Source organism: Harpia harpyja, chromosome 4 (genome assembly GCF_026419915.1).
Source record: "Harpia harpyja isolate bHarHar1 chromosome 4, bHarHar1 primary haplotype, whole genome shotgun sequence".
Classification (NCBI taxonomy): domain Eukaryota; kingdom Metazoa; phylum Chordata; class Aves; order Accipitriformes; family Accipitridae; genus Harpia; species Harpia harpyja.
Genome location: NC_068943.1, coordinates 49,364,963 through 49,390,761, shown reverse-complemented (window position 1 = coordinate 49,390,761; position 25,799 = coordinate 49,364,963). Strand labels below are relative to the sequence as shown.

The following is a 25,799-nucleotide window of genomic DNA, read 5'->3' as shown; positions in this document are numbered from 1 at the left end:
CACAGCTGTCAGACAAATGTTGTTAATTTGTTTATATTTCTTCCTTTTCTGTCAAACCCTGCTGCACTCAAGGCCAGCATTTCGCTAGAGAATACATGATGAGCTTTTCTTTGAGGTACTATTTGAAAGTAACGTCAACAGCAAGGGCCCATTAGCAGAATCTGATATATTAAAGGTATTGTGTGACACAAGACGGAATAAGCTTCAAATACATATTTTGGTGTCACATTTCTATTTATAAACCTGAGAAAAATTACTTGTATGTTAATCTTCATCACATTGTGTATGTTATCAGCAAGATTTTTTAATGTAAAAGTGATCATTAGTAGTTTGCATTAGCACAGAATTTGACTCTATGTACCTCAAATTTACTTTGTTATTCATATCTGATCTATGTTAAATGCATTCACACCTTAATTTAAAGAGGAGGAATTATCCCAGAATGAATGAAACCAAGTATGAAGTTGTTTTGTTCTTGTATACAATGCAAAGATCTGTTGTGCATTTTCCTATTAATTTTGGTCAACTTCAAGTAGAATTTAATAATTTACTTAAACATGGGATCATAAGAAGTGTATTTTTATTAAAAAGTTATCAGAATATGTCTCTTTGAACCGTGTTAGGCAAGTCACATTTGGCTTCTTTCATAGATCTTATCAGAAAAAACTAAGAAATGTTGCAGAAATTTGTTCCAACAGAGTAAAGAAGTAAACGAAAAGTAAAACCAAATTCAGCCATTTCAGTAACTCAAAACAGCTTTTATGTCCACACTGACCTACAGAAAGTACAAGACAAAAGAGAATTTCCTATTAAGCTTGTGTCCTATCTTCCCAAAGCAATAAACATACCAGAGAGCCAGAAGCAGCAAAAAGGCCTATTGTATTTTTTCCCTGTAATATGTCTGCCTCTACAGGGTACAATTTGGCTCACAAGGCAGACTAGGAATTTTGGCTAACCCTACTCCACTGCACAGAATGCAATTGAAAGTTATTTCTCATTCCACATCTATTAAATCTAAGGAAACAGGAAGCTTAGATGAGGAGGAACTGTTGCTGTTAGTGTAACAACTCAGGCTTCTAGAAAAGAAAAGCTAGTTCTAATGCTTAGAAACTGGTTAGCACCCATCACCCACATAAACTATATTTAAAACAAATGGCTGTATTAGAGTTGAACAAAGAGAAAAGTACTATTGCCTCTGACCATCAATTTTGTACCTGAGAATATTAATTAAACCCTTACCTTGGCTATTTCAAAGCAACCCTATTGGAAGACCATAATGAATCATGACACTTTGGCCAATTCAGTTTTACTTAAAATCCATTTCATTATAGCGCCTGGTAAAACAGCCACTACAGTAAAGGGAACCCAGTTACAGCCATCCAGTTGGAGAATTCATATCAAACCAACATGCATCCACAGTCCAAGAAAGCATTCAAATAAGATAGAAAACTGCAGATGACAAATGCAATCAAGAATTTGAAAGACAACACTTTTCTGTTCTCTGGTAATGAGGTTCAGCAAGGGAGAAAGACATAAAACCATATGAGGACCAATCCCCATAACTACCATGCTTCCTGTATCCTCTATGTGATTCGCAGAAGACAGATTTACACAAAAAAATACAGATTAATTTGTTATGCAATAACTAAAAACAATGCCACACCAAAACACAGTGAATTCCTTCAAGCATCACTGGGATTCTTACTATTTTCCTCAAAAGTCTCCCTTACTTTGCAAGTACTTGGGATAGCTAAAAGACTGAAAACCAGGAAGACTCACTGAGAAGTTGCAAACTGGCCCTTTCCAATTTTAAAAAATAGAGATCTTAAAAGGGAAGCATCACCATTTTTAAAGCGTTACGTTATAGAGCACTGTGCAAGTCTGAGTGAGAATATTTAATATTTCCAGCATTGCAGTGACTGTACATGAATTTACCTTTCCCTAGAATACCATTGTTTGAATACTGCAGGTTGGCTCACTTCAAAACGTGCATGAGTGACTTGTTTCTATCAAAGTACCTTATATAAGCATCCACATGTGAGCACAGATTAGGTAGTTAGTCATCCAGCTGTTCCTCATGCTGAAGTGCATGTACAATTGCTTTTGTACGCACAGAACATCTGCCTACCCATTTTTATAGTGAAAACAAAACCCACTCCTCAGATTATCACAAAAATCTCAGCCAAAACAATTTTAAGCTGAAATACTTACTTCGATATGTTGGTATTTCACATACGTTTTCTTCTTGCTATTAGGCCAACTGATTAATATATGTTGGGACTTAAAAATTACCTTTAAAGAAAGGATAACAGCAACACATATGGTGTCTAGCCTCTATAGAAGTAGATGCTGTTGACAGAAAAATATGCAACAACAGAGAATTTTATTTTTATCTTAGAGCTTGCAAAAGTGTTTTTAAATTTTCTTATTAAGCATTCAGCTAGTGGAGCTCCATTTTTTCAACTGACTTTACACTACATGATTTAATATGGTAATTTAAATTGCACACTTTCAAAGGAAGCAGCTACACCTATCTTTTTAACCTGCAATCTCAAGGAGGTTTTTTTTAAGCAACTGTGATACGAAATAGTAGACGTTTTAGTATATGAATTAAAAGATCAGGAAAATGTTTTAATAATGTTATACTAGAGAGCACAACTGTTCAGAAAAACACTAAGTAGATTATACTAGCTAATAGTCTACTCAAATTTTACACAATGAGAAAATTTGGACTTTGTCAAGACTTACTGTCATAATGGTGTATTTTTTTTTCCATTATAAATATAGCTACAATAAGGAGGAAGCAAAAGATTAACATAAGGATATGTTACAACTATTACATTCTTTATTCAACAAGAGCTATTTATGGTTTCCAGCACACCATAACACACTTGAGGTGAACCCAGCATGGTATGTTTACAAGGAAGGTAACATTGTACCCATGGTATACAAGATGTATATACAATATTCCCCAGAAATAAAATCCCTTTTGCAATTGATTAGTTACCAAGAACTAGGATTTGTTGTTACATATTTATTGTTTCCATAAACAATAGAAACAGATCTTGTATTTAAAAGCAGTCATATACTTCCCAAAGTCTAGCCTGTCTCATCTGCCTTGAGGCAAGTCTCCAGACACAGCAAACAGCCTAAGGCAGCAGGGGCACAAAAGTGAGATGTGCCAAGCCTCTGGCATGCTGTCAAGGGCAGGCAGACTTTATGGAAGTGACATCTTCCATATTGCCACATCCCAAAGAGTTGTATTTCATTTAAAGTAAGAAAATTATTTTCATTCTTTAACATATTACTTCTTTATGATGTTTTTCTTACGACTTCATATACATTAAAAATACCATTCTTGAAAGACCTAATATAAAGATTGTTTTTCTCTACTGGCTTTATAAGTTCCATAAATTTATCATTTCACTTGTGGGCACTTTGGTTTTAAGTCCATAAATGCCACAGGCCATCATTGCAGGTGGGTATTAAATACATCATCTAAAGAAGCCTTTCAAGTCATGATCCCAAACTACTCCCATAGGAGGTGTCTTAGATGTATCAGCTGAGATCTTGAATAAGAGAACCAAAAATAATTCTCAGCCATAGGCTACTTGATTTCCTATATGTCTACATTATTCAAATCAGCTTTGTAACATCTCTAATTGTTAGGATTTATACTTTCTATTAATATCACGAAAAGCTCGATAGGAAGAAAAAAAAGACCAATTCATGTGAGCTGCAACAGTGCTGTAAGCACACCTATGGTAAAGTCCATTTCTGTGGTGTATAAGCTGTCATGAATATACTCACTTAGTAGAAATAAACACACTTAACATCAAAGCTCCAAGCTATTTAAGGAAGCTACCAGAGCATGAACATGTATTTTGGTTCAATGCTTCTTTGTATAAAAAAAATTGTTCTTTTAAACAAGGCTTTTAATATTTATTGAAATAAGATCTGATACATGTTGTTTGCTATTCAGTGGTTCCTGTGCTGTACATATTTTTATTAAAACTGAGTTTCAGACTATTTCTTTAAAAATTTTTTCCTGTTTATTTGCGGCAGTGATAAAATGAATCAAGAAATAGAGATTTCTTTCTGGAAAAAAACCCATCTTTTTCCTACAAAAATAAGGCCAGACTGGAAATCCTAAACTATTACCTTCTCTAGTCAACTATGGTACATCCTGCTTAAAGTTACCACTTAGAGAAAGCAAACCAGCAGATTTACTGATTTTTTCTTTTTTTAAATTATTATTATGAGGATAATGGACTTGATCTTTCCTCCTAAACTTTCCATTAGTTTTGGACATCTTCCTGCTGACTCATTAGAATCTGCCCTTTAGCAGTACATTTTTTTGTTACTGAGAGCTTCAGACTTCAAAAACTAGAATAAAAGCAGAATTCTACTGAAGACAGCATCTTATTTCTACTGAAGTCAACAGTAACACTTCTAATGAGTACAGTGGGAGACTTGACCTCTGTTTTTATGAAATTTAAACAAAGATCTACGACTACTTACAAGAAACAAACATCTGAAAGGCCTAAACCAAGGAAACCATCTTTGGAAGATGATTGGCCCATACTATTTTCAACTATTCCTTCCAAAGAGGCATTGTTAACTATTAATGAGCATCTTGTCTTGCACAATGGAAAATTTTTATTTTGTCACTTATGCTTCATGTGATGTAAGCTGCCAGAGCAGAAATGTGCATCAGGAGGCAAGTCTGGAAAAAAGGTGGTTTGGGTCAACATGTTAACAGGCCCACTTTAAATGTGCAGTGAGCTGGGCAGTATTCTCCACTGCAAAGAATTTCCATTTTAGAAAACTTATTTATCTCTTTTTTAGGATAACTTCATATTCCTTTGACATGGGTAACACCTAGCTAAATCTGAGTTTCTCTTTAATATTTTCTAGTCCAAATAAACTTGTTTGGTTTTCATTTAATTGTTTAAAAACACATTTTCAGAAGGACTATGGGCAATGAGCTAAGAATGCATGCTTTAATAATGAAACACTAAGACATTTTAAAAATAAGCAGTAAGAGTTAGGTGAAATCAGCTCTCTGCGTTTTTTATGTATATAATTGAGCGTATAAACTATTAGATTTTCAAGAGCATTGCTCAGGCAATGCCACCTAACTACTGTCTCTCACAAAGGTAGATTATAACAGCAGAGTAAGTGTAATATGTTGTAATTTCTTAATATACAAAGGGTTTTGATATTGTGAAATGCTTGGTAAGAAGAAGATTACTGGCAAAGTATAAATATGTTCCTAAACTCATAAATCTTCCCATTTCTTCATCTTTCCCTCAAGCTTCAGGGGCTGTCAAAAAGTATCAAACATCTCATTTGTTTTCTGTAATTTATTCCTTTTCTTTCTTTCCCTTCCCCCTTTTTTGAAATTTTATTCTGCCTGGACAGTTAAAGCAGACAGATCTGTTTCTGATCACTTTCACACTCTAGACTGCTGCTAGGGACTATGTAGGTTTTGTAATGTGAATTAAGAACTACAAAAAAATCCCAGAAACGCACTAATTTCACTAGCAGCTAATTTTACTGAAATTTGTTATGTACAAATACTTCATTAATATATGCTTGACAAACCTGGGTTTTATAGCTAATTACCAAGTGACTCATTAATGTACAAAAAGATGAGTAGTGAATGCTACCAGGCTAGTCATGACTCACCACTTTGAAACAAATTTTGTTTTCCACTACAAAGCTTGCATGCACCCCACAGAAAGGGCTTTCCAACAGAATTCATGGAAATGGGATAATTCACTGGTATAGTCACAGATGCTCAGCTGCATTATGTCTTTCCTGACTCAGCATTTCCTGTGATGGTCATGGTGTGATGGTGATCACCTGTGGGCAGGTTTTGGCCCTTTCCTTGTTAACTGTAACATTCCTGACTCAACTGTGCTAACATGCACTAAATTAAGAAGGGATTCAGGAATACAGTCCAAAGTTAATGCTTTCTTAAAGTGAAGAAGTAACTGAAGTATTTAAAATAACTAATTTCAAAATAAACTTTGAGTTACTTGGTACTTCAAGTGACAAAGATTTCCAAGGGCAGAGAGTTGAAATGCTGGCATTAATGACTGGCAGGTTTCCTAGAATAAAACCTCTCGAAAGGCACGCACTCATGCTCTTTGAATTTGCTCACAAAGGTTTGTTTGGCCATTTACAAGTGCACAGAGAATAAAAGATGTTTTCCTTTTTTGCAACCCCAAGACCTCAGAAGCAAAACAAAACTATTAATTTACGACAAAGAGTTATGCAAGCTTACAAACATAAGCAGTGTATGATTAGGGGGAGCTGTTCTAAAATAATAATTTTGCAGAATTGTCAGAACAGTTCATGTCATCATGCACTTTATAAAAACAAGAGTATGCTCCAGCTTCCTTGCTGTCCAGAAAAAATACTCCAAACACTATAGAAATCATATCAGTTAAATATGAACTTCACATTACAACAGCTGCAATGAAACTCAGGATGAAAAGGGTGGCTAGACCACAGATTTGGCTGCAGATAAAGACACTAAAAGCTTCAGGAATTTGAATGCCCGTTCTGAGATAAGCAAGGCCTGATTTTTAAGAATATTTATGATTATATGACAAATCTCATGACCAAACAAATGTAACTGAGATCAGGAAGGAGCTCAGTGCACATCACTTCTGCAAGTCACATTCCAGGGTCTCAAACTGGGTACCAGTAAAAGGAGAAAAACAGACAAACACTTAATTTCACCATTTCTCCTAACCCTACAGGTTGCATCCCCACCACCAATACTCCCCTTTCTTCCCTCAGTACATAACTTGGGAATAACTTCACCCCTGTAGAAGTCCTCTGCTACACCACCTGTACTAGGTAAGATGATGCACTCTTATTTGTCTTTTTACTACTTGCCACTCCTTTTGGGAACAATGCTGCTTCCAGTGAAGGGATATGACCATACCAGAGCACTCTCTGTAGGAAAAGAGCCCAGTTGTGTGAATTTCTCACCCTGCTGAAATCCCTGAAGTCTTTCCAATGGCACAGAATCAGAATTTCATCCTTTATACCTCTAACAAGCAGGTGTGATCACCATTTCGTTCAACATATTATGGAAATACAAGAAATGCAAAGTAAAATTTTCATTTCTGACATCATACTGAATCATTCTCCTGTATTTGGAGAAATTATTAACTTAGTATTCTATGAGAATTTTCATTAAAAAACACACATGCAAATATGTCTGAAGTAACACAACTGCTAGTACTCTGTAAATAGAGGTATAGATACAGCCTATGTGGGGCAAAACCTGCATTATACATAGTGTAGACAAGAATATATAAAGAGCTAGATCCTTACTGTAACACTTCTAGATAGAACATATTCTCAGATATATGTAGGTTTCCAATTCAAAAGACCTGCATTTTCAAAGATTATGGTCAGTCAAAACATACTTCAAACTCTTGAATACCAATGCTATCTTAACCACCAGAGGACATTTTCCTTTTGGACACACATACCAAACTACACACTAAAGTATTTAGGAGCACCAAACAACTCCAGGAGACTGGAAATCGTGGTACTCAGAAGTCAATAGATGTCAAAACCCAGTCATCAAGGACTTCTGCTAGCAATTCATTAGACAGTGAATACTTGTAATGCTGATTCTAAGAATTAAACATATATAATGTCATAAACAATGCAGTACACAGTTGTCGACTCAGGGAATTTAGCCACAGAACTTTCATTAAAGTAAAACATACGTCTAACTCTCCTGCACATCTATGAAATTCTCAGTGTATAATGTGTAGCATCAATAAAGCAACAACACTGTATTGCAAGTTAAAAGTTCCCACGTTTAACTTGGCTCTCCTGTTCCTTCATTACAGGACGCAAATATAGCATTTCAAGTAGAAAAGCTGTAAGAGTTATTATGAAGGTGCCTGCAAGTAGAAAATGTATCTCTACTCTTATTAGAGAACAACTTTGTTGTTACAATATAAAGCAGCAAAAAGGATTTTTATTGAATTAAAACAGTACATCCGTTTTGGCTTTAAACTTAATACAGGATGTTACGGTCTTGCCTACATATTTTTTGGTTTACTTAAACAATAGAAACAAGAGTTCATAATGTTCATAATTCAAGTATTGACAGATTTTTTACTGCTATGGTACAAATAATTCTATTCTTTCATTCTCCTTTGCTTTAATGACAGAAACCACCTTTATTCCTTCTTGCAAGTTTGCTTATTTATCCATGTATTCTGATACAGTATGTAGAAAAATACTACCACATTTTCTTAATTTTTTATCCCCCAAAATAGATAAAACTCCACATTTCAGCTTTAAAATAATTATTTCCACCCCATTTTTCTTTGAATTGTTGGACCTTTTTCATGACTCAGCTTTCCAAAACTGCAAGAGAAAGCCCCAAAATTCATAAATAGTGAAAGGTCCATTTCTTATTTCAGCTGTCAACAGTGCTTCACCTTCAAGACAGGTTAAAAATCAGTTCAGTGAAGGTCTATGAAAGCTAACCACCCACTTAAATAGCTCCCTATTCAGGATATTCACTTATAAGAATTTAACCCAAAAGCCTGATCCATTACAAATATACCCAAACAACTGGTAAGCATATCTCAATATAACTAACTCAAGGATTAAGTATAATAGCTTATGAAATCTGGATTTAGCTTCTCGGGCAAAGGAATCCAGTACGAACTTGAAGAGGCAACACCCTTCTTAATCCAGACAAAAAGCAACACGATTACGGTCGATATTCAGAATATTTAATTAAATATTACTATCTACTGCTTTGCCTTGCTCTTACAGCAGCAGTAAAATGATAAAAACAAAGCCAGAAGAACCCTGCCCAACTAATCAAATTGTAATTAATGGTAGAGAAAAAAAACCCTAAGACTCCTCTCCATACATTCAAACCTGGGTTACAGTGCTGGGCCTATCTGCTGCTCCTTCACTTTGTCTGGAGACAGAGAAAGTTCACTCCAAATTGCTAGAGCAGATTCTCTCCAAAACCACAGCACTGATGTATCCAAAAGGCTGGATGGCATCCAAGAACTGGATGAAGGGATGACAGTTTCTTACCTTTCACAAAATGCAAAACATTGATTTTATTAGGATAAAAAGTAATGCATTCTTCCCAGATATACAATTGATACACCACTGGTATGACCAGCAAATACCAACTAGGAAACAGACAAAACACTGAAGCAACAGGGCACTTGGTGGAAAATAGTAACTTTTTCTTTTCCTTAAACATGTACACAAGACTTACTGACAAGATTAAGAAAAAATACAGTGAAAAAAAAAAATGTAACAGGGAGAATGCCAAGAAGAACAAATTACCGGAACAGAAAACTATGCATAAACAATTCAGGCCTTGATCTCTATGTATAGTTTTAATACAATTACATTTACTATGAGCATATGGGACAAAAATGGTTACATGACTGTAGTTTTAACAAACCATAAACAGTTCAAAGTTGCTACGTTTAAACAGAACAGCCACACAACTCTGATAGAAACCTGGCTGGGCACCAGCCCCAAACATAGACATAGATGCTAAAGGGGATGCAAAGAGCACTTAATTCAGAATAATGGGTAGCTTTCCAATTCATTTATATGTGGAAAAATCTTTTTGTCCCTCCAGTTCTTCCTCCATCTCTATTACTGTCACTCTCACAAATCAAGGCTACCTTGCCACATATACACTTCATCATGCAGCTTAAGCACTGTGAACACAGCTTTTAATTTATGTTGCCTGCCATTAGCTCCACAAGAAAGTTCTGACAGTCAAAAATCCCAGGTCCTTGCTAGTGCATCAAAGATACAGCTGGCACAATGTTTCCTTATGAACTATTGGTACTTAGGACAGAATAGAGAACTACTCATCAACAAAAAGCACAGAGGAAAAAAACGAAGTTGTTTTAAACAGAATTAAACACGGCAAAGATAGAGCAAGTAAGTATGAACAATAATTCTGTGCCTAAATATGCACAGTTAAAGACAGAACATCAGCATTCATATCCTATGGTCTTCACCATTATGCTCAAAAGGACCACAGTCTGCATGAACATTGGCAGAAAAGTCTATGGAGAATGAGGACACCACTTTAAACCTCCTGATGAGGTTACTCAGTTGCTGGGTACTTTGTAGATGGCAGGAATAAAGGGTGTGCAGTCAAGTCTCACATCAGGGTAAAACCTGACACAGAACATCTCCAGTGTATGATGGAAGATCAAGTGACAGGTGAAGATGAACAAGCCTTCACTTTGATCCATACGCTCACAGGTGGAAGTAAGAGAAACAAAGAACTATGTACACTTTCAAATAAGGACACAAACAGAATCACTCATGTGCTTCTACAGAAATCACTTTGTAGGTTGCTCCAAAGTAACATGCTCTAAAAACTGAGGATTTTTGTATAAAATGTGATAAAGAACACCTAAATCTCTGTTTTATGATGTTACTACGTAACAGTCAAATTGGACTCTTTCCTGATACTTTTTTAAAGTAAATTCAGTTTTAAAGAAAATTCCAAGACCCAAGCAATTACTTATTATTTACTGCTCTTCAGCACACCTCAGTGAATTCTGGAAGAGACTGTGTTTGCTAAGGCATGCAAAACACTTCCCTTACAGCAAAATTCTTTCAGATAATGAAACTGTTCCATGATAGATGCTGGCTAAAGGATACAAATCATTCCACCTGATCAAAAGAATTTTTTTTAAAGCAAATTATTTTTCATTAATTATTACTTTATGTACATTCACCACTTTTAATAGGTATTTGAGACAAATTTATGTTAAAATAATATGCATTCAATAACTATTTTAGCTGCAGAATCCAGGCAATACGGTCCACGTGACTCTACACTCACCCCATAGGTTAAGAAAGAGCTCTCAGAGCAGCAGTGGTTAGCAAAGTTTTTAAATAGGGTTGGTATCGGTCAGCTCAAAGTAAGAGTAATGGCCTTGTTCAGTTCATTGCCTACGAGTGGTGATTCAGTGTGTAAAGTTGTCTCTTCAACTGATATTAAACCCTATGAAATAACACAAAATAAATGAAGCATAACTATGAAGACTACATTCTACCATACACCTTCCAGGAATCTCTAGTCAAAAAAAGAGGACTTAAGTAAACCACCAAAAAATCCCAAAGCAAGCCTATTTTATAGAAGTTCAAAAGTATTTTAAGCTACTAAGTGGAATTAGGCACCAAAAAGGCCTTTTAATATTTTAGAACAGAAATGATAAAGTACTTCCTTTTAAAGAAAATATTTCTGCACAATAATTCCAATCAAAGTTTCAGTTGTACCTGGAAGTACCAGGTATTGCTAGAAATACCTTCTTTAGCTTAAAATTGCCATGATGAAGTTCTCACTTCTCTTCCCAGCTAGCCTGCATTTGCATCTAGTTTCAATTACATCCTCATATGGTTGGTTCACGGCACCTGTAATGATGTCAGACTGGTACCTCAGGAGTATTTTAAGTATTTAGCTTCGTAATTCTAAATTGTAAAGCAGTCAAGGCAACATCAGTTGGACAGCATTATTGGTCCCTGAAATTACCCCACCAAGACACACAGATATTTAAGGATGCAGCCAGAGACCTGTATCACCTATTGTTACATAAACGCCTCTGTCTTTCCCCATCTTTTCACTTACTCTGTTCTATTCATGTCATACATTGCAGTTTGTTCTTTGCAATATGGATCCAATCTGACTTTCTGGTTAAGGATATATTTGGTGAAATTCCAATGTTCTTCATTATAACATAAGATAATGAAAGATGCTGCCACTCAATTGAGACTGCATTCCACTCTAAACTTAAAATTCAATGAATCTTTTTATTCACAAAGTCATACATCCTCCCTAACCTTACAGCTCTTCCACTGTGAGCTGAAAGGATTTTCTGACCTTGTAAGAAAACACATTAATTAACAAGTTAAAGTTAATTGAGTTCTTTAAGAAATTCAGGTCCATCTCACTCTTCATCTGCAATTAACTTCATAATGAAGAAGTACAAATTCTTCAAGCCTCTGCATATTTAAAGTCTTAAATAATTTTCATATAGGCAACATGAAGAAATTACATGATAAATTGCTATTGAGGTTTATTATATAATTATGTGAAGCAGTGTGGCCTGTCTCTTGGCAGTGGGCCCTATCTTGCCTTCACACTCATTCTTCTCCAATGCTGCCTCTAAGGCTTCTCCGTGTCAGCATACGGAGGCAGCGATCACCCAGACACAACTCACTACAATGATAAACCCACTGCAAACACAAAGTCAGGTGCAACTACACATTTTGGTTGCTCACACCAGAGGTGATGCATTAATGAAATGCATTAATGAACGAAATGCACTAAATGAAAATCCAGTTTAACTAGCCATGATGCTCTGCGTGGCTTTTCTGTTTTACTGCAATGTTGAATGTATTCTTTCACTTTTTAAACTGATGTCTAAACAATATATATCAGATCTCCAAATCACTAGAAACATTGGCCAGCTTAGTTCTTCAATGATTTTTGGAATTTTTAATCTCATCAATTTTTTAAAGAAATAGGAAAATGTTGAAAAATAGTTATATTAATGATACAGTACTGACCTGTATTACAAAATTAAAAAAAATTGGGTAATTTATTTTGCCCCAAACAAAGCACTGAAAGCTTTGAAGAATTCAATAGTTAATGCAATTACTTTAATATGCTTTATAATTGCATTTGAACTTAAAAGTATGTGAACTTGCATTCATTTATTCAGACATACAAAAATATTAACTCCAATCCAAACAGGTAGGGGCATGCAAAAAACAATACAATGTTTCTTTAATAAGAATTTTACCTACATTGGTATACCACTACTAATACATCCGAATTATAACAAGACTCCTGCATGATATTAAGGGCAGTATTACTGTTATTTGTAATCTGACAGAATTAGAGTATAACGCAAGACACCTTCACAGTGGAAATAATTTGGTTGAATATTTCCAACTAGGGTCAAGTTCATCTTACACAGACACCAATTAAAACATGTTTAAAACACTGCTTGACTAGAAGAAAAAAAAAAAGTTTTCAAACTCTGGGGTTTAAGTTGGGACATGCTGCAATCAGTAGAGGCAGTTCAGGTGGAGGGCAACAATACGCAATATCTTTGAGATGCCAGAGTGCTCCAGCCCATCGGACAGGCCCTCCTGCCCATGGAAAACCTCCACAGCCATTTACAAGAGGTAACTCTAGTTTTGGAAGCCAGCCAGGATCAGGATGGCAGAGATGACAAAGCATATCAGCAACAGTATCATACTGAATCACATTTACCTTTGTCAAAAATTTTACACAAGTTGTTAGACCAATCAGCTATTTTAGTGGTATCTAAAAATCCGCTAAGCTTCTTTCAGAAGAGGCAGAGAAGGTCTGCCACTAAAACTGGAGCTGTAACACAATGAAAGATGTTAACATGAGAAAGGGAGTTACATTGTTACAACCACTGCTACTTTGTGACTAGAAACTTCAGTGTAACTCACTGAACCCTGCCAATAGCATTCATAGCAGCAATTATTTCCACTTCTAAACAGTTACTCAGAGTAAAATACTGCTTAAGGTATATAGAAAAAACAGCAGGAGGCAGAGGCTTCTACCTGTACTACTGCCAGTCTCAAAGGTTTTCCAATCCTCTTAATGGCTCTGCAATGACACGATGGGAGATGCTTTTGTAAATGGTACTTAAGTACTAAAACAAACAGGCTAACTAGAAACAGGGTGGTTACACCTACATTAGCCAGAAGCAGGGACCAGCAAGAGCAGGTTTGTAGAGTACAACGGTTGGTGCTGAGGACCTGACTTCCATACAGTATTATACCTTTCAGACAGCGTCTTCTCCCCATCCCCCCATGATTTCTTAAATGAAAATAGAAAAAAAAAAAAAGAAGAGATACAGCAGAAGCAGGATATAGTATCAGAAAAATTATTAAAACTGATTTTGTAAGTGTTTCTGTTCTTCCTAATACTCCTACCTCTTCAAAAGTAGTACTACTAAATCACTGAAAAATTTCAGGATTCCTCTGGAGTTAAGTATCTCAGTCAGCCACAGACACCTCCATCCAGAATATTCATCCTTAAATAAGTACAGATGTGAGCTAAGTCTTGTGTCTCCTGGCTTGTAGGTGAATACCATGTTAAATGGACTTTAAATGCCTCTTGTCATGTTTGCTTCTGTAAGCCTGTGTAGCTCTGCGCTCCACCTGACCTGACCTGTATTTCCCATAACCCCACTCAAGTGATGACCACCAGTGGCATTTGTAATGGATGTGTCTGGTCATGATGGCTGCATCTGTCTCAAAGTGGATTTGGGGGAGACACATAACAACACAATAGCCAAGGACCAATTTGAACAATTCATCCACCTAACCACAGTGCTGGTCAATGTCCGACTCAAGCCAAATTTGGAAGAACCTAACACCTGTCGTCAGTATACAAATATGACTATGAGTCAATTATCTTACTCCATAAATAGTGGATAGCCCAGGGCCCATTGAGCCCTCCTGCACACCAGGACCTCCCCTTGAGTAGGGACGCCTCTCAAGGTTACTCCTCAAGGTTGAGAGATTCCTTGCCTCAACAGATTCTCAGTAAGTGATTAATAGCATGCTAAACTTTGAAATCTTAGCAAAGTCATATAAAAGATTGATTGTGCGCATATAATCCTTTAGATGTAAACTGTGGACCAAGTCTGGGACTAAATCTGGATCCAGCTAGCCCTGAACTGCCCTCTGAGAAAGGGTTTAGAACACAATGGGGTCCTTTCTGAACCTCGTGACTCAATGGGAGGGTGTCCCTGACAGTTTTGTCTGACCCTGTCCTCTATGCAGTAAGCATCAAGTGAACCTTGCGATCGAACCTTATTAAACCACTGTCACACTTACTATCAAACTTTGTTAAATTGCTCTTTTTTATCAATAAACATATTGCTACTTCTCTCTTATGAGTGAAGTGCATCACTCCATCTGTGACAGCCTGAAATTGTATTGTGTTTTGCAAGCACACCACAATATATCACACTGTTCCTCCTTTAATTTAAAGATCTTCATTTCAATAAGACCTTGCAAGAATGGTATTTGAAAAGAGGCAAAGAGATTAAAAAATAAGCACTGAAAGAAGTTTCTCTACATTTTTATGAATTATACATTTTTCTATACAAGACAGTAAACAAGATTAATTGTATGTATGTTTGTAATCAATGTTTTCAGACTTCCAAATGTTTCATACTCAAGCTTCCCTCTCATACTCACTGTTATGATGGCAGTGTTCCTGCTAAGTTTAATTTGGCTCATCTTATATCCCTCAACACGCTGCCTGCTACAGGAATAGAACAAGCAGAACAGAGATGGGGTGACACAAGCACACATCTATGATTCCCTCTAGCTTAGAATTCATATTTTTGCAGCCTCCGTCTTCTAGGAACTAAGAATTTGTTCTTGCAAACAAGTTTTACGCAGCCAACAAGGGACTAGTCACACAAATATTCAGCCATTTTACTAAACTCAGTACCTACAATGTTGAAATAGCAAGACACAGCTATCAACAACAAATATTAATATGCATATTTAAATTACTGTTCAGCAATTTGAAAAAATATTTCTACCTAAGCCTTTCCAACTTCTGCTTCCATGTTGTTGAAATTTCATTTTCAATTAAAGCTGTCAACCAGCTTTAGTGAAATCAAAGATTTTAATTACACTTGGCAATCCCGAAATTGCTGTCTTATTTGGAAGAAGTGTTCTTCAATATTAGCCACCAAAAGAAAATTGATATTTAAATTCATCCCTTCTCTCGTGGCATTGACTCCCCTGCAAAGTAGATGGAAAATAGGATTCTTCTAGTGCAGTTGGTGAAAGAAATATCTAGAAGGCAAAAAATACATAGCAACTTCTACATATGCAAGTAGATTGACATCTAGTGTGAAAACACTGAACTACAAAGCCTATACTGCATATCAACAAGGATGAATTTAAAATAAGTAAAAAAATATGTATTAGTTTAAATGACAAGAGAACCAAATCCTCCAAGCACCTTTAAATATTTTTTTCAAATTGCTACACAGAGCCAAAAACATTTTACTAGTGACTGAGGAAGTGTAGCTTCTAGAAGAGAAGAAATGATACGTTAGCAGTGAATCATAAAAGCCAATGAGAGAATCAGGAAAGAAACTCAAGACAAGACTGAGAAGGAGAGGAGCACAGGCTAGCTGGTCAAGCAGAAGTTCTTTTTCTAACCTTGGATAAGGTGAAGTATAAAAGTTAGAGACAAAGGCAGAATGATTGCATGATTTGTTTTAGAGTTTACAACTGAAAAAGATCTTGAATACCTTCATTTCTGTGATGTAGGCGCAAAGACTGATTAATTCTTTATGAGTAAATATGATTCCTTAGCTTGACATGGACTCAATATGTTAATCATTAAACAACTGACAGTTTCCAACGTTGCAGATATGACCAAAGGATTGTTTTCACTCAGGAAAACTTAGGACTTGAGGGAACCTTTGCGCGATGAGTCAGAAGCAAGTGATGACTTCAGGATAAGCTCTGGAAATAGTAAATATATCTGGAAAAACAAAACAAAACAAATAGCTGTTCACTGTGCCATTTTTGCAAGGGCACAGAACAGAAAACTGTAAGCCTACACACTGAAGTAAAACTTTCCTGACAGTAACTATACTGTACACATCAAGTCAACCGGAAAATAGTTTCTTGGCACCATTTAAACCCTACAGAGTTCTAAAGAGAAAGCTAAAAAGAATTTGCTCAATACCAAAGACCTTGCCAATCTCAAATATATCCAGTTTTGCTCCTCAAGCTAAGGATTTTCAGAAACTGCAAACAAGCAGGAAAAGCTGAGGAAAAAAAAACCCGTATCTTGTCAATTTTTGTTTTGTGCTAGCAACCCAACAATCTGAAACTAACTGGAGAAATGCCCAGTAAAGATCCATGACTGCACCCAAGATAACTACTCCAGAAACATACTGAAAACAAATGAAAGTTACATATTTTTGGAACAAACAGCTTAAGTTTTGTTTTCCTTGAATATCTGAGAGATCTAGGGAGTAAGTTGCTTTATGCTTACTTGACTCCATTCACCACATCTTACACATTAGACATGTAATTCATAGTTTACCATGTTACTTTTAAAGTTTATTCCTACCAGACAGTTTGTGTCTTATCTCCTCTTCACAGGCTAATTCTGACACTCAGAAGTTCTTCTCTAGCAGCCCTACTCAGTACATGTTTTTCACTGAACACGAGCAGTTTAAAAGACCACCATAATTTAAGTGCAATAAATCAAGAGAGATCTTGTATGCAACTACAGGAAGAGAAACACAACACAAACCACAAATTAAATATACTTCCCTACATCCTAAGATACAAAACCTCCACAATTCAAAGGAAAAAATCAGCAGGTGAAGAAAGGAATACTGAATGGATGAAAGAATTGAACACATCCAGAAGCAACACATGAGATTCCCACTGTGAAGAATCTCTAACTATGAAGCAGTTGATATTTCATACCATACTTCATTGGTTCATGAGCTACACAGACTGCATTATATTTTACTTTGTTGTGAGGCTGAGAAATTTAGGACACCTTCTCTAGATTCAGATATAGCTCTGGCTGAACATTTCCCAGAAAAACAGTTCAGAATTCAGTTGAACCAGCTACCAAACAGATTCACGATCTGCTTTCTCATCTGTCATTAGTATTACACTGGGTCTGATTGAAAAAATAGAAGATTTAAACATACCACGGCATTACTTGAACATAATTATTTTCTTTGTTTTTACCATCCTTTTTTCTTTGAGGAACTAGACATCAGAACAAAATGTGCAATGAACCTGAACAGATATGGCATAGAAAAAGAAATACCTGAAAACTATTCATAATACTCTTAGTATCTCATTTTCACTAAAGATTATTACTAATCCCACTGTTCAGATTTATTAATCAAGTGCCAGAAAATCATGAGACCAGCTGAAATCTTATGAGATCTTTAAAACAAAATTCAGAGGTTTTGCTTGCCTTTGGGTTTTGGCACTATCTTAACAGTGCCAACTTTTTCTCTGCAATGTGCAAGGCTGAAAACCGTTCTTTAAAGCAGAACTTCAATTCCTACATAATAGTTTTGTATCAAGCATTAAGGCTTTGAGAAAAAACATCAAGTATTGTCACAAAAATCTTTAGTTAGCAATGCAGTCAATCCAGGTGGGATCACCGAGTCATTAGTGAATTAAATATTATCAGTGTGCCTGAAGACAGGCTTCACAAAACAGACTGTTGCTGTTCTCTGTAGAGTTAATTAACTAAAAACTAACCTCCCTTTCTAGACATTTTATTTTATTCACCAACTAAAAACACACCAGCAGTTACTTGCTAGAGCAATAGCCCTCTTTGCACTATTTCTTAAGTTATAGCCCTTTCTCCCAAAGGAATTTAGTTTTTCTCCTTTCCTGAAAGAAATCTTTCCATCAAGATCCATATGCTTTGTGAGGCTGACTTGTTTTATTTTTAATATATCACTAGATTGCTTAAATTTAATCAAGGCAGAATTTCTCCATCATCCAGTCACTTTTTCCCACTATAGTCATATAAACATAGCCAAAATTTCAACTTAATGCCACAAGAGGAACTTGTTTGCTGTCAAGCTGTAGTAGAGCCAGAACAACTGGGAGGGCAAAAGTGCTCATGGATTTCAATGTCTGCTGGCCTCAAGACAGCTGCTTTTCTTTCTATTGGAGAGTGACAGAATCAAGGAAAAGAAAAAAAAAAAAATTTAGAAGTACTTGATTCGCCTGCCCATCTTACTCCTTCCTCTTTGAGCTGGTTACAGAACCAGAACTAACATTTTCTTTCATGTCAGCATTTAGAGTACTTCATCTTGTGCTTTCCTCAAAATGAACTCCATTCTCATTGCCCCCACCAACTCCAAAGCTAAGAAAAAGGTCTTTTTGCTCACCGTATCAACAATCCTGTACCTTGAGCAGAGGGCAGGCTCACCAGGTGCTGTTTGAAATACTGTCTACAATGGCAATAATGCACAAGTTAATGTAATTGTGGTAATTTTTTCTTATATACTAATTATTCAAGGATAAATGCTTGTTTTAAACAAAGGTAAAAGACTTAGGTTACACTGCCATGGGCTACAATTTTGTTTTCTTTAAATATGTAGCAACTTTTAAAAAATGCTAAGTTAACTAAATCCAGGATGACTGTATAATAATGATACAGAGTATACATTATGCTTGCTCACAGCAGACTGGGGCAGGGTAGGGAACATGTAGCACAGGCCTTTCCTTTTGTTCCCCCGTATTTAGATAGGACCTTGAGATTAATTCCAAAAGCCACTAGCATGTTACACTGCTGATCCACTTTAAGAGCAGGGAGGCAGTCTGAGAGGAGAAAAGGGTTACCAACCACAATGCTCTAAACAAGTGGCATCAACATTAACTTGAAATGGACTGTGTATTCCATCCTCAGGCAAGCCCATGTCACCTCTGTTCCTGTTCATTTCACCACCACTAATTTTCACTTGTGGATTTGCCTAATCTTGTGACCAGCTGAACATGACAATTCTGGATTGTATTTTAAGAGGCGTAGATCAGAGAACTTATTTCTACCTAAAGACAGCTATTTAAAATTAACACTTGCTACATACCAGATATACTTTGACGTCAGCACATTATTGAAACTACCATAAATTCTCTGTCCCTTCCCACTGTCCTTTGAGGTTTTCTCTAACAGCAGCAACAATAAGCAACCACCTACCAGGGAAACCACTGCTGCAAACAAACACTTTGCTACCCTGGAACACTGACTCACATTAACCAAAGGGACTACATATTTACTGCCTTTAGTCCCCTGGCATTTCTGTTCCTTTTCCTCACTAAAAAATATTGGGTTAGGCAGCACATATCACCTGGCAAAGAGTAAGAAAATATGCTATTTCTGTTGAGTCCCCCTGTATCTCAAAGCACATGCTGTGATTTCAAACAGGCAATGAAGTGGATGGATTAAGGCAAATGTTTCCCATAACAAATGCCATGATGTAGTCAGGGAGATATGGACAGACCCTTGCACCAGTAGAGTCCCACTAAAGACATCCGAGCTCCACATTCATACAAAAGCTATCCATTTCGAGATTAACGTCATAACTTTTGACAGACACATTAGCACATTTAGAGCATTTTAGTAAGTTCTATTTTCAAACCACATGGTAACACAGACCTCTTTTATGCCTTTCTACAGGGAATCACATTCCCAGTGACACAATCCCCTCAGGAGAAGACAGGTTTCCATGCAAGACTCCAACTAAAGACATTAACTTCATTTTTTACCTCCCTTTGGGAGGATAGTTAAAGTGCAGTCAGGAAGAGGAGAGCCAATAGCATAGCGTGGCTTCCTTAGGGGCACTGTTTTCAGGGTAAAGGCATCAGGCAGGTCCCTCATGGGAAGGAATCTTCAGCAATCCCTACACAGCTCACACTGCTGTCCCACAAGCTCTAGCATCCCCTCCCAAGTCAATCCCACACAGGAATGTGACATTTTAACTCACTGGGCAAGGCAAACACTGGCACCTATCCCTTCAACACGCTGCTTCATGCCCGGGTCCCATATGTGCTCCACACTTTGCAATTTCCATTTGTCTCCAAGAGGCATACCTTACATGCCTAACAACTAGAAAACTTGAGATGATTTTTAAGTATACTAGATCACTCCCAACAGAATCAAGCAAAATATTTCGCATTTCTCAGAACGTGTGGTGCTCAATATTTAGGTTGTCAGCCTTCTACATGTTTCTGGTTGGGAATAACTGGAACATCTCTTTTAATGTTAGCTAAAACAGTAAACCAGACACTAAGTTGAAGAGATTTTTGTTAGCCCAAATTCACTGAATAACTGTGACTAAACTCAGGCAAAAGAACAGCTTTCAGAAGGTGAGAATAACATACAGTTTTAATACAAGACTACAGGTCTGGTTTTTTAAGTGTTTATCTACAGGTCTGCAAGTCCTGAGAAATCTGCTGTATGTACTTAAACAGCACGGCAGAGAAAAATCCTGCCTGCTGTTCTGGTCCTACACCAAAACCCTTTAAAAGGATAATGAAGACAGCATCACATTTCATAAGAGATTTCCTGAATGCCTGCTGAGCTGACCTTGTTTACAAGTACGCACTGAAACGATTAATTGCTCATACATTCCAGTCCACACTGCTATGGCTCAGAATTTTCTGCCTATACTATCCATATGGATGTAAGCCAGAAAGAAAATTTCTATGTAATTATCCAATTAATTATTATTAATGCTAGCATTTAACAAAAAAATGCCAGCTGGCATACATAACCATCACTTCACTTCTATTGTGCAAGAACTACAGAAGGCATTTGTTTTCTTATTAATAGCTATAAAATACAGACAAAGTAGACCAGTTTTGTTTTAAACTACAGGATCAGAAAGGCAAAGAGAACAGAGTGGTGAAGGACTGGACTGGGAATCAGGAAACAACTTGAGTTCAGAGTCTGCAACAAAATTCCTGTGCAACTGAGCCAATCAGTTCATCTCTGTGCTATAGGTTTCCATTTGTAAATTAATACTTTCTCACTCTCTGGCTTTATTGCTTAATTTTACTATCTGTTCTTTGGTAGTAAGAATCTCTTAAAACATGTTAATAAAGCAGAATGGGGCCCTGACTGACTACAGCCTACAAATTTTTTTTCTTTGTACTGTTTAACATCAGGGGGATTTTGAGATTAGAAAGATACAATTTCTTCTGAACCTAGCAGAAACTGACAGCTCCAGCTGGCCCAGAGAAATCAGCTGATACAATAATGTAACACTGTAGTTTGAAACAGTCCACATGCAGTTACTGGAAACTAGATAAAAGCATACTATACCCTGAAATTTAGAGCAAGATGTTATTCTTCAGGGCTTTGTTGACATTAGCTAACCAATGCACAGAACCCCAACAACTTAAAGGGAGAAACTTTGTGCTGATGATTAGTGTAGGACAGGGTATTCACAGTCCCACACCTCCCTCAACTCCATCACAGATTTGCTGTATGAGACTGTACTGATGCTGCTCTGTGCCCCAGTTCCTCTATGTACAGCATGGGCATAATCCCTATGTAGCTACTCAACAGAATTGATTTCAATTTTAATTCACATTTGTGCTAGGAATTTAGAAAGACAGGCGTTTACCAAAATTTGCCTCAGCCATCATTCCAAATATACATAGTACTGTCATGGCTATCAGTTTCAGCTCCATTACAACAGCAAAAGTAATTATGAACTCTATCTGGTTTTTGAAGTTGTACTATAATGCTACTGATGTATTTATGACATCACTTACTGCAATAGCAACAAACACCCCCTCGGCTTGGTAACAGTAGGTCCTGACAGCCGAACTTCACACAAAACCATTAAAGTGTTGTGTAAACTGGACAACACAGAAATCCATTAGATCTTGATCTTCAGGGGGGGTCCCAATAGATATCCTGACATCCCTGGCACACTTAGCATACAAAGCGCTTCAAGCTTCAAACCAAGCAGAGATGTATCTCATTTCACTCATACTAATATTCAGCGCTTTTCCCCTAATTGAGAGGATATAGCAGTTAGACGAAAGCTGAAAACATGAATACAACTATTAGCAGGGTTCATCACTAGGACAGCCAGCATTCAATCAGCTTTGGTCTCCCTAGCAGGTCTCACACAACACGTTGTGGGGATTACCACCGAGTGTTCATGAGGGCAGCAGGATAATATAATATAGCGATTCATGCTCTAACAAAAAAGATCTGGAAAAGCAGCCAAACAGACAGCAGTCATTTTGCAAGGCATTACGGGAGCCCTATTTGCCTGAACTTTTGCAAAGCTGACCACATCCTAGCTATGACTTTTTTAAACATAAGTAGATATCACGAGTGATGTTCGTGACAAACAGCAGGGAACAGCAAATGTGTTCTCCTATTGCTGAAGGTGAAAAACACTGCTCAAGCACAGTTTCCCAGCCAAGTAGGGCATAACACATGCAACAGTAAATTGCAGCAGCACAAATAAAAATTCTGTGTATATACTCCCAACCACAGACAGGTTACAGGTGTGATTCACTGGAAAACAGGCAGCTGACCTAAGAGTTTGAACAGATTCATCTCCAAAAGGAACTGAATTTGCACTCCAAAAAAGTGGTTTTCATTAGAATATGCTGCCAGTTTGTCTATGAGGCTGCTGGGGAGCCTGAGCTTTCAAAGTTCACAGCCCCAGGATAGTTGGGCTATGCAGACTTGCTCAAGACCAATCCTTCCAACACTCCTGGCTCTGCAACAGCCTCTGCAGAGCTCTCTTAGGGCCAGAGTCCTTACAGCCCCATGACTGACAAAGAAGATCTCAGTTTCCAGGCTCCAGTTCCTGGATCCACAGTCTGTAAAGGCAGGGCACGTCAGGGAGGTCTCAGACTGGCAGCAGCCAGCTGCTCTTTTTCACCCCTCCTAGAATACAGAGCCAAACCACCTCATTTTCCTAAACTTGAAAATCTCCTCTGCAAAAAAAACACTGAGCCATTAAATTTAAAGAATATTTTAAACCTGTACAGACTGACAGCAGGTATAGCTGTGTTGAAAAGTTTCCTAGTACTGACCTTGAAATCTAATTTCAAGGAATGGCTTATATTATACAATGAGCAAGGCCAGAGGCTCAGGATTAGCATTTGTACAGCATAACAGGATTTCAGGTGAGTTCCTATATGGTAGGCCAAACCTCTTCAGATCCAAAAACATGATGACTGAAATCTCATTAAATGATTGCTGGGAGATTTGTGAGATTGGTTTTGTGGCTCCAGATAGTTTGTTTACTAGTATGTAGTAAAATTCTATGGCTTATAGAGTCAAAAAAGGGAAGGAAAACTATTTGTCCAGGACCCTCTCCCACCAGAATGGTCACTGGGAGTTCAAGGAATCTTCTTCCAAACATAGTATCAGCTGCCCATTTTAAAGCCTGCTTTTCTTTCATTAAGTTCTGAATACTTTCCAGACTTTTTCCTGGCTGATTTTCTTTCTTCCTTTAGCAGCAGGGAAACAAGCAGGAAGAGCCCACAGCATCACAACATAGGAGCACAAGTCTGAACACCAGTGGAAAGCATTTGAGGTACACCAGCAGAGTATTCACTATAGATTAAAACAGCCAGCTGTTGCACCCCAGCTAGGGAAAAAACATCACAAAGAATACCAGCTTTGAAAGGAAAGCTTCTAATCCAGTAGCAGAGTGACTATAGTAAATCAACTCAAGAGCAAAAGGATGTCAGACCAAACCCAGTTTCTTCTCCAAGTTTATCCAAGTGGTTCTCTGTAAAGAGACTTCAGTATCCCCTTCAGAGGGGCCACATAAAACAGAAAGGCAAAGATGCAGAAAGTAATGTTAACTCTGCAGGATAGTTGGTAGCATCCAGCATAGTTCAAGGGGAAAAATCTCAGGGCACCACATTAATCAAATAAACACTGTATTTCCCTGGAGCATAAGACAAGGGAGTGGAGGGAAGAGTTGGGGAAAAGAAAAGAAGGTAAAATTGAGTTATATGTTATATAATGAAGTTACCTAGCAATACCTTTTTTTCTACTGCTGCGATGCACTAATAGTGGCAGAGAGAAGAGCAGCATCAGAAGAAATTTTGATTTTTTTTTTCCTCCCCTGTTGGCAAAGGGCAAAAGGGCATATCTTAAGTACATAAGTGTGAAACATACTCTTCTTCTATAAAAATATGGTAAATAAACTGAACACAGCCTGCCCATGAATCAAATCAGTACTACAGTAATTCGTGGAATAAAACAAACAGGTATCTCTCAGCAAGATAAAAAGGCTTTGGAGTTCTTTGCCCATAAAACAAGCTCTAACTAGCTTCCTCCTCCTTTCTCGCTATCTGTGCAGCGTGGCATAAGTAATAAAGATTTCACTTAAAGTCCCAGATTCACCTAGCTAATCAAGTGCTTAAATCCTAGAGAGATTATGCTTTTCCAAGTCATCATTTTTACCACCAGAATGTTGATAAGATCAGTAGTAGTAAGATTCATAGGATATGTGCATCATTACACTAGTGAATTCAGAACTAAATCAAATCCACCCACTCAACGCAGGATTCATGGTTAACTATCTGCCCCCCCCCCCCACTTTGTATGCCGTCCTTTTCGACTACCAAATCTTTGCATTCCTATGAAAGAGCTCTTGCATCTGGTACTATACACATGATGTAATACATCTGAAAAATATTCCCTCCTGATTTCTTACCAGAAGTGAGGGCTACTACTAGCTTAATCCTGAATCTGTTTGCCTAGTTCATAACACTTGTTCTGGGGAGAGCGGCAGCATTCTTGTAGAGGTCTTTTCATCCTTATATTATGCAACCTTAATATTAGTTTAATGTTGCTTTCTCCTCTGGATTATAGACACAAATCTCTAGACCCAGAATAACACCCTTCATCCCTCTTATGATAGAAAAGTGGTCACAACAGGCTTGTTCCCTACTTACTGGTCTATTAATCTTCAAATAAAATCAGCATGCACAAAAGGAAAACAAACCCCTTCAGCCATCAAGTGTGAAGATCAGAGAACAAAACAGATATTATAGTGCACTGTAGTACAACTTTTTTCTAGTCTACCCCGACTTTTGAATGCTTGGCTTTACAAATTCAGTAATGATCTTTTAACATTGCTCTGCACATTTAATCTCCATTTTTAGACCAGTTA

General features: G+C 37.1%; 1 protein-coding gene across 4 annotated transcripts in view; it reads right to left on the bottom strand.

Moving 5' to 3' along the window:
- The window catches only part of ACYP2 (acylphosphatase 2), a 46,733-nt gene that overhangs the window by 7,126 nt on the left and 13,808 nt on the right, over positions 1-25,799 (bottom strand). The window contains exons 4-5 of one of the 4 annotated variants that reach the window (XM_052783946.1): positions 13,792-13,915; positions 13,657-13,702 (exon numbers count right to left, since the gene is read on the bottom strand). The exons of 2 other annotated variants lie outside the window; for them this stretch is intronic. In XM_052783946.1, coding sequence (XP_052639906.1) covers positions 13,694-13,702; positions 13,792-13,915 — 133 coding nt within the window. In that variant the 3' untranslated portion in view covers positions 13,657-13,693. Of the gene's footprint in view, positions 1-13,656; positions 13,703-13,791; positions 13,916-18,984; positions 19,086-25,799 lie in introns of those variants that run through there. One more of the 4 variants, XM_052783945.1, reaches the window with a different exon arrangement.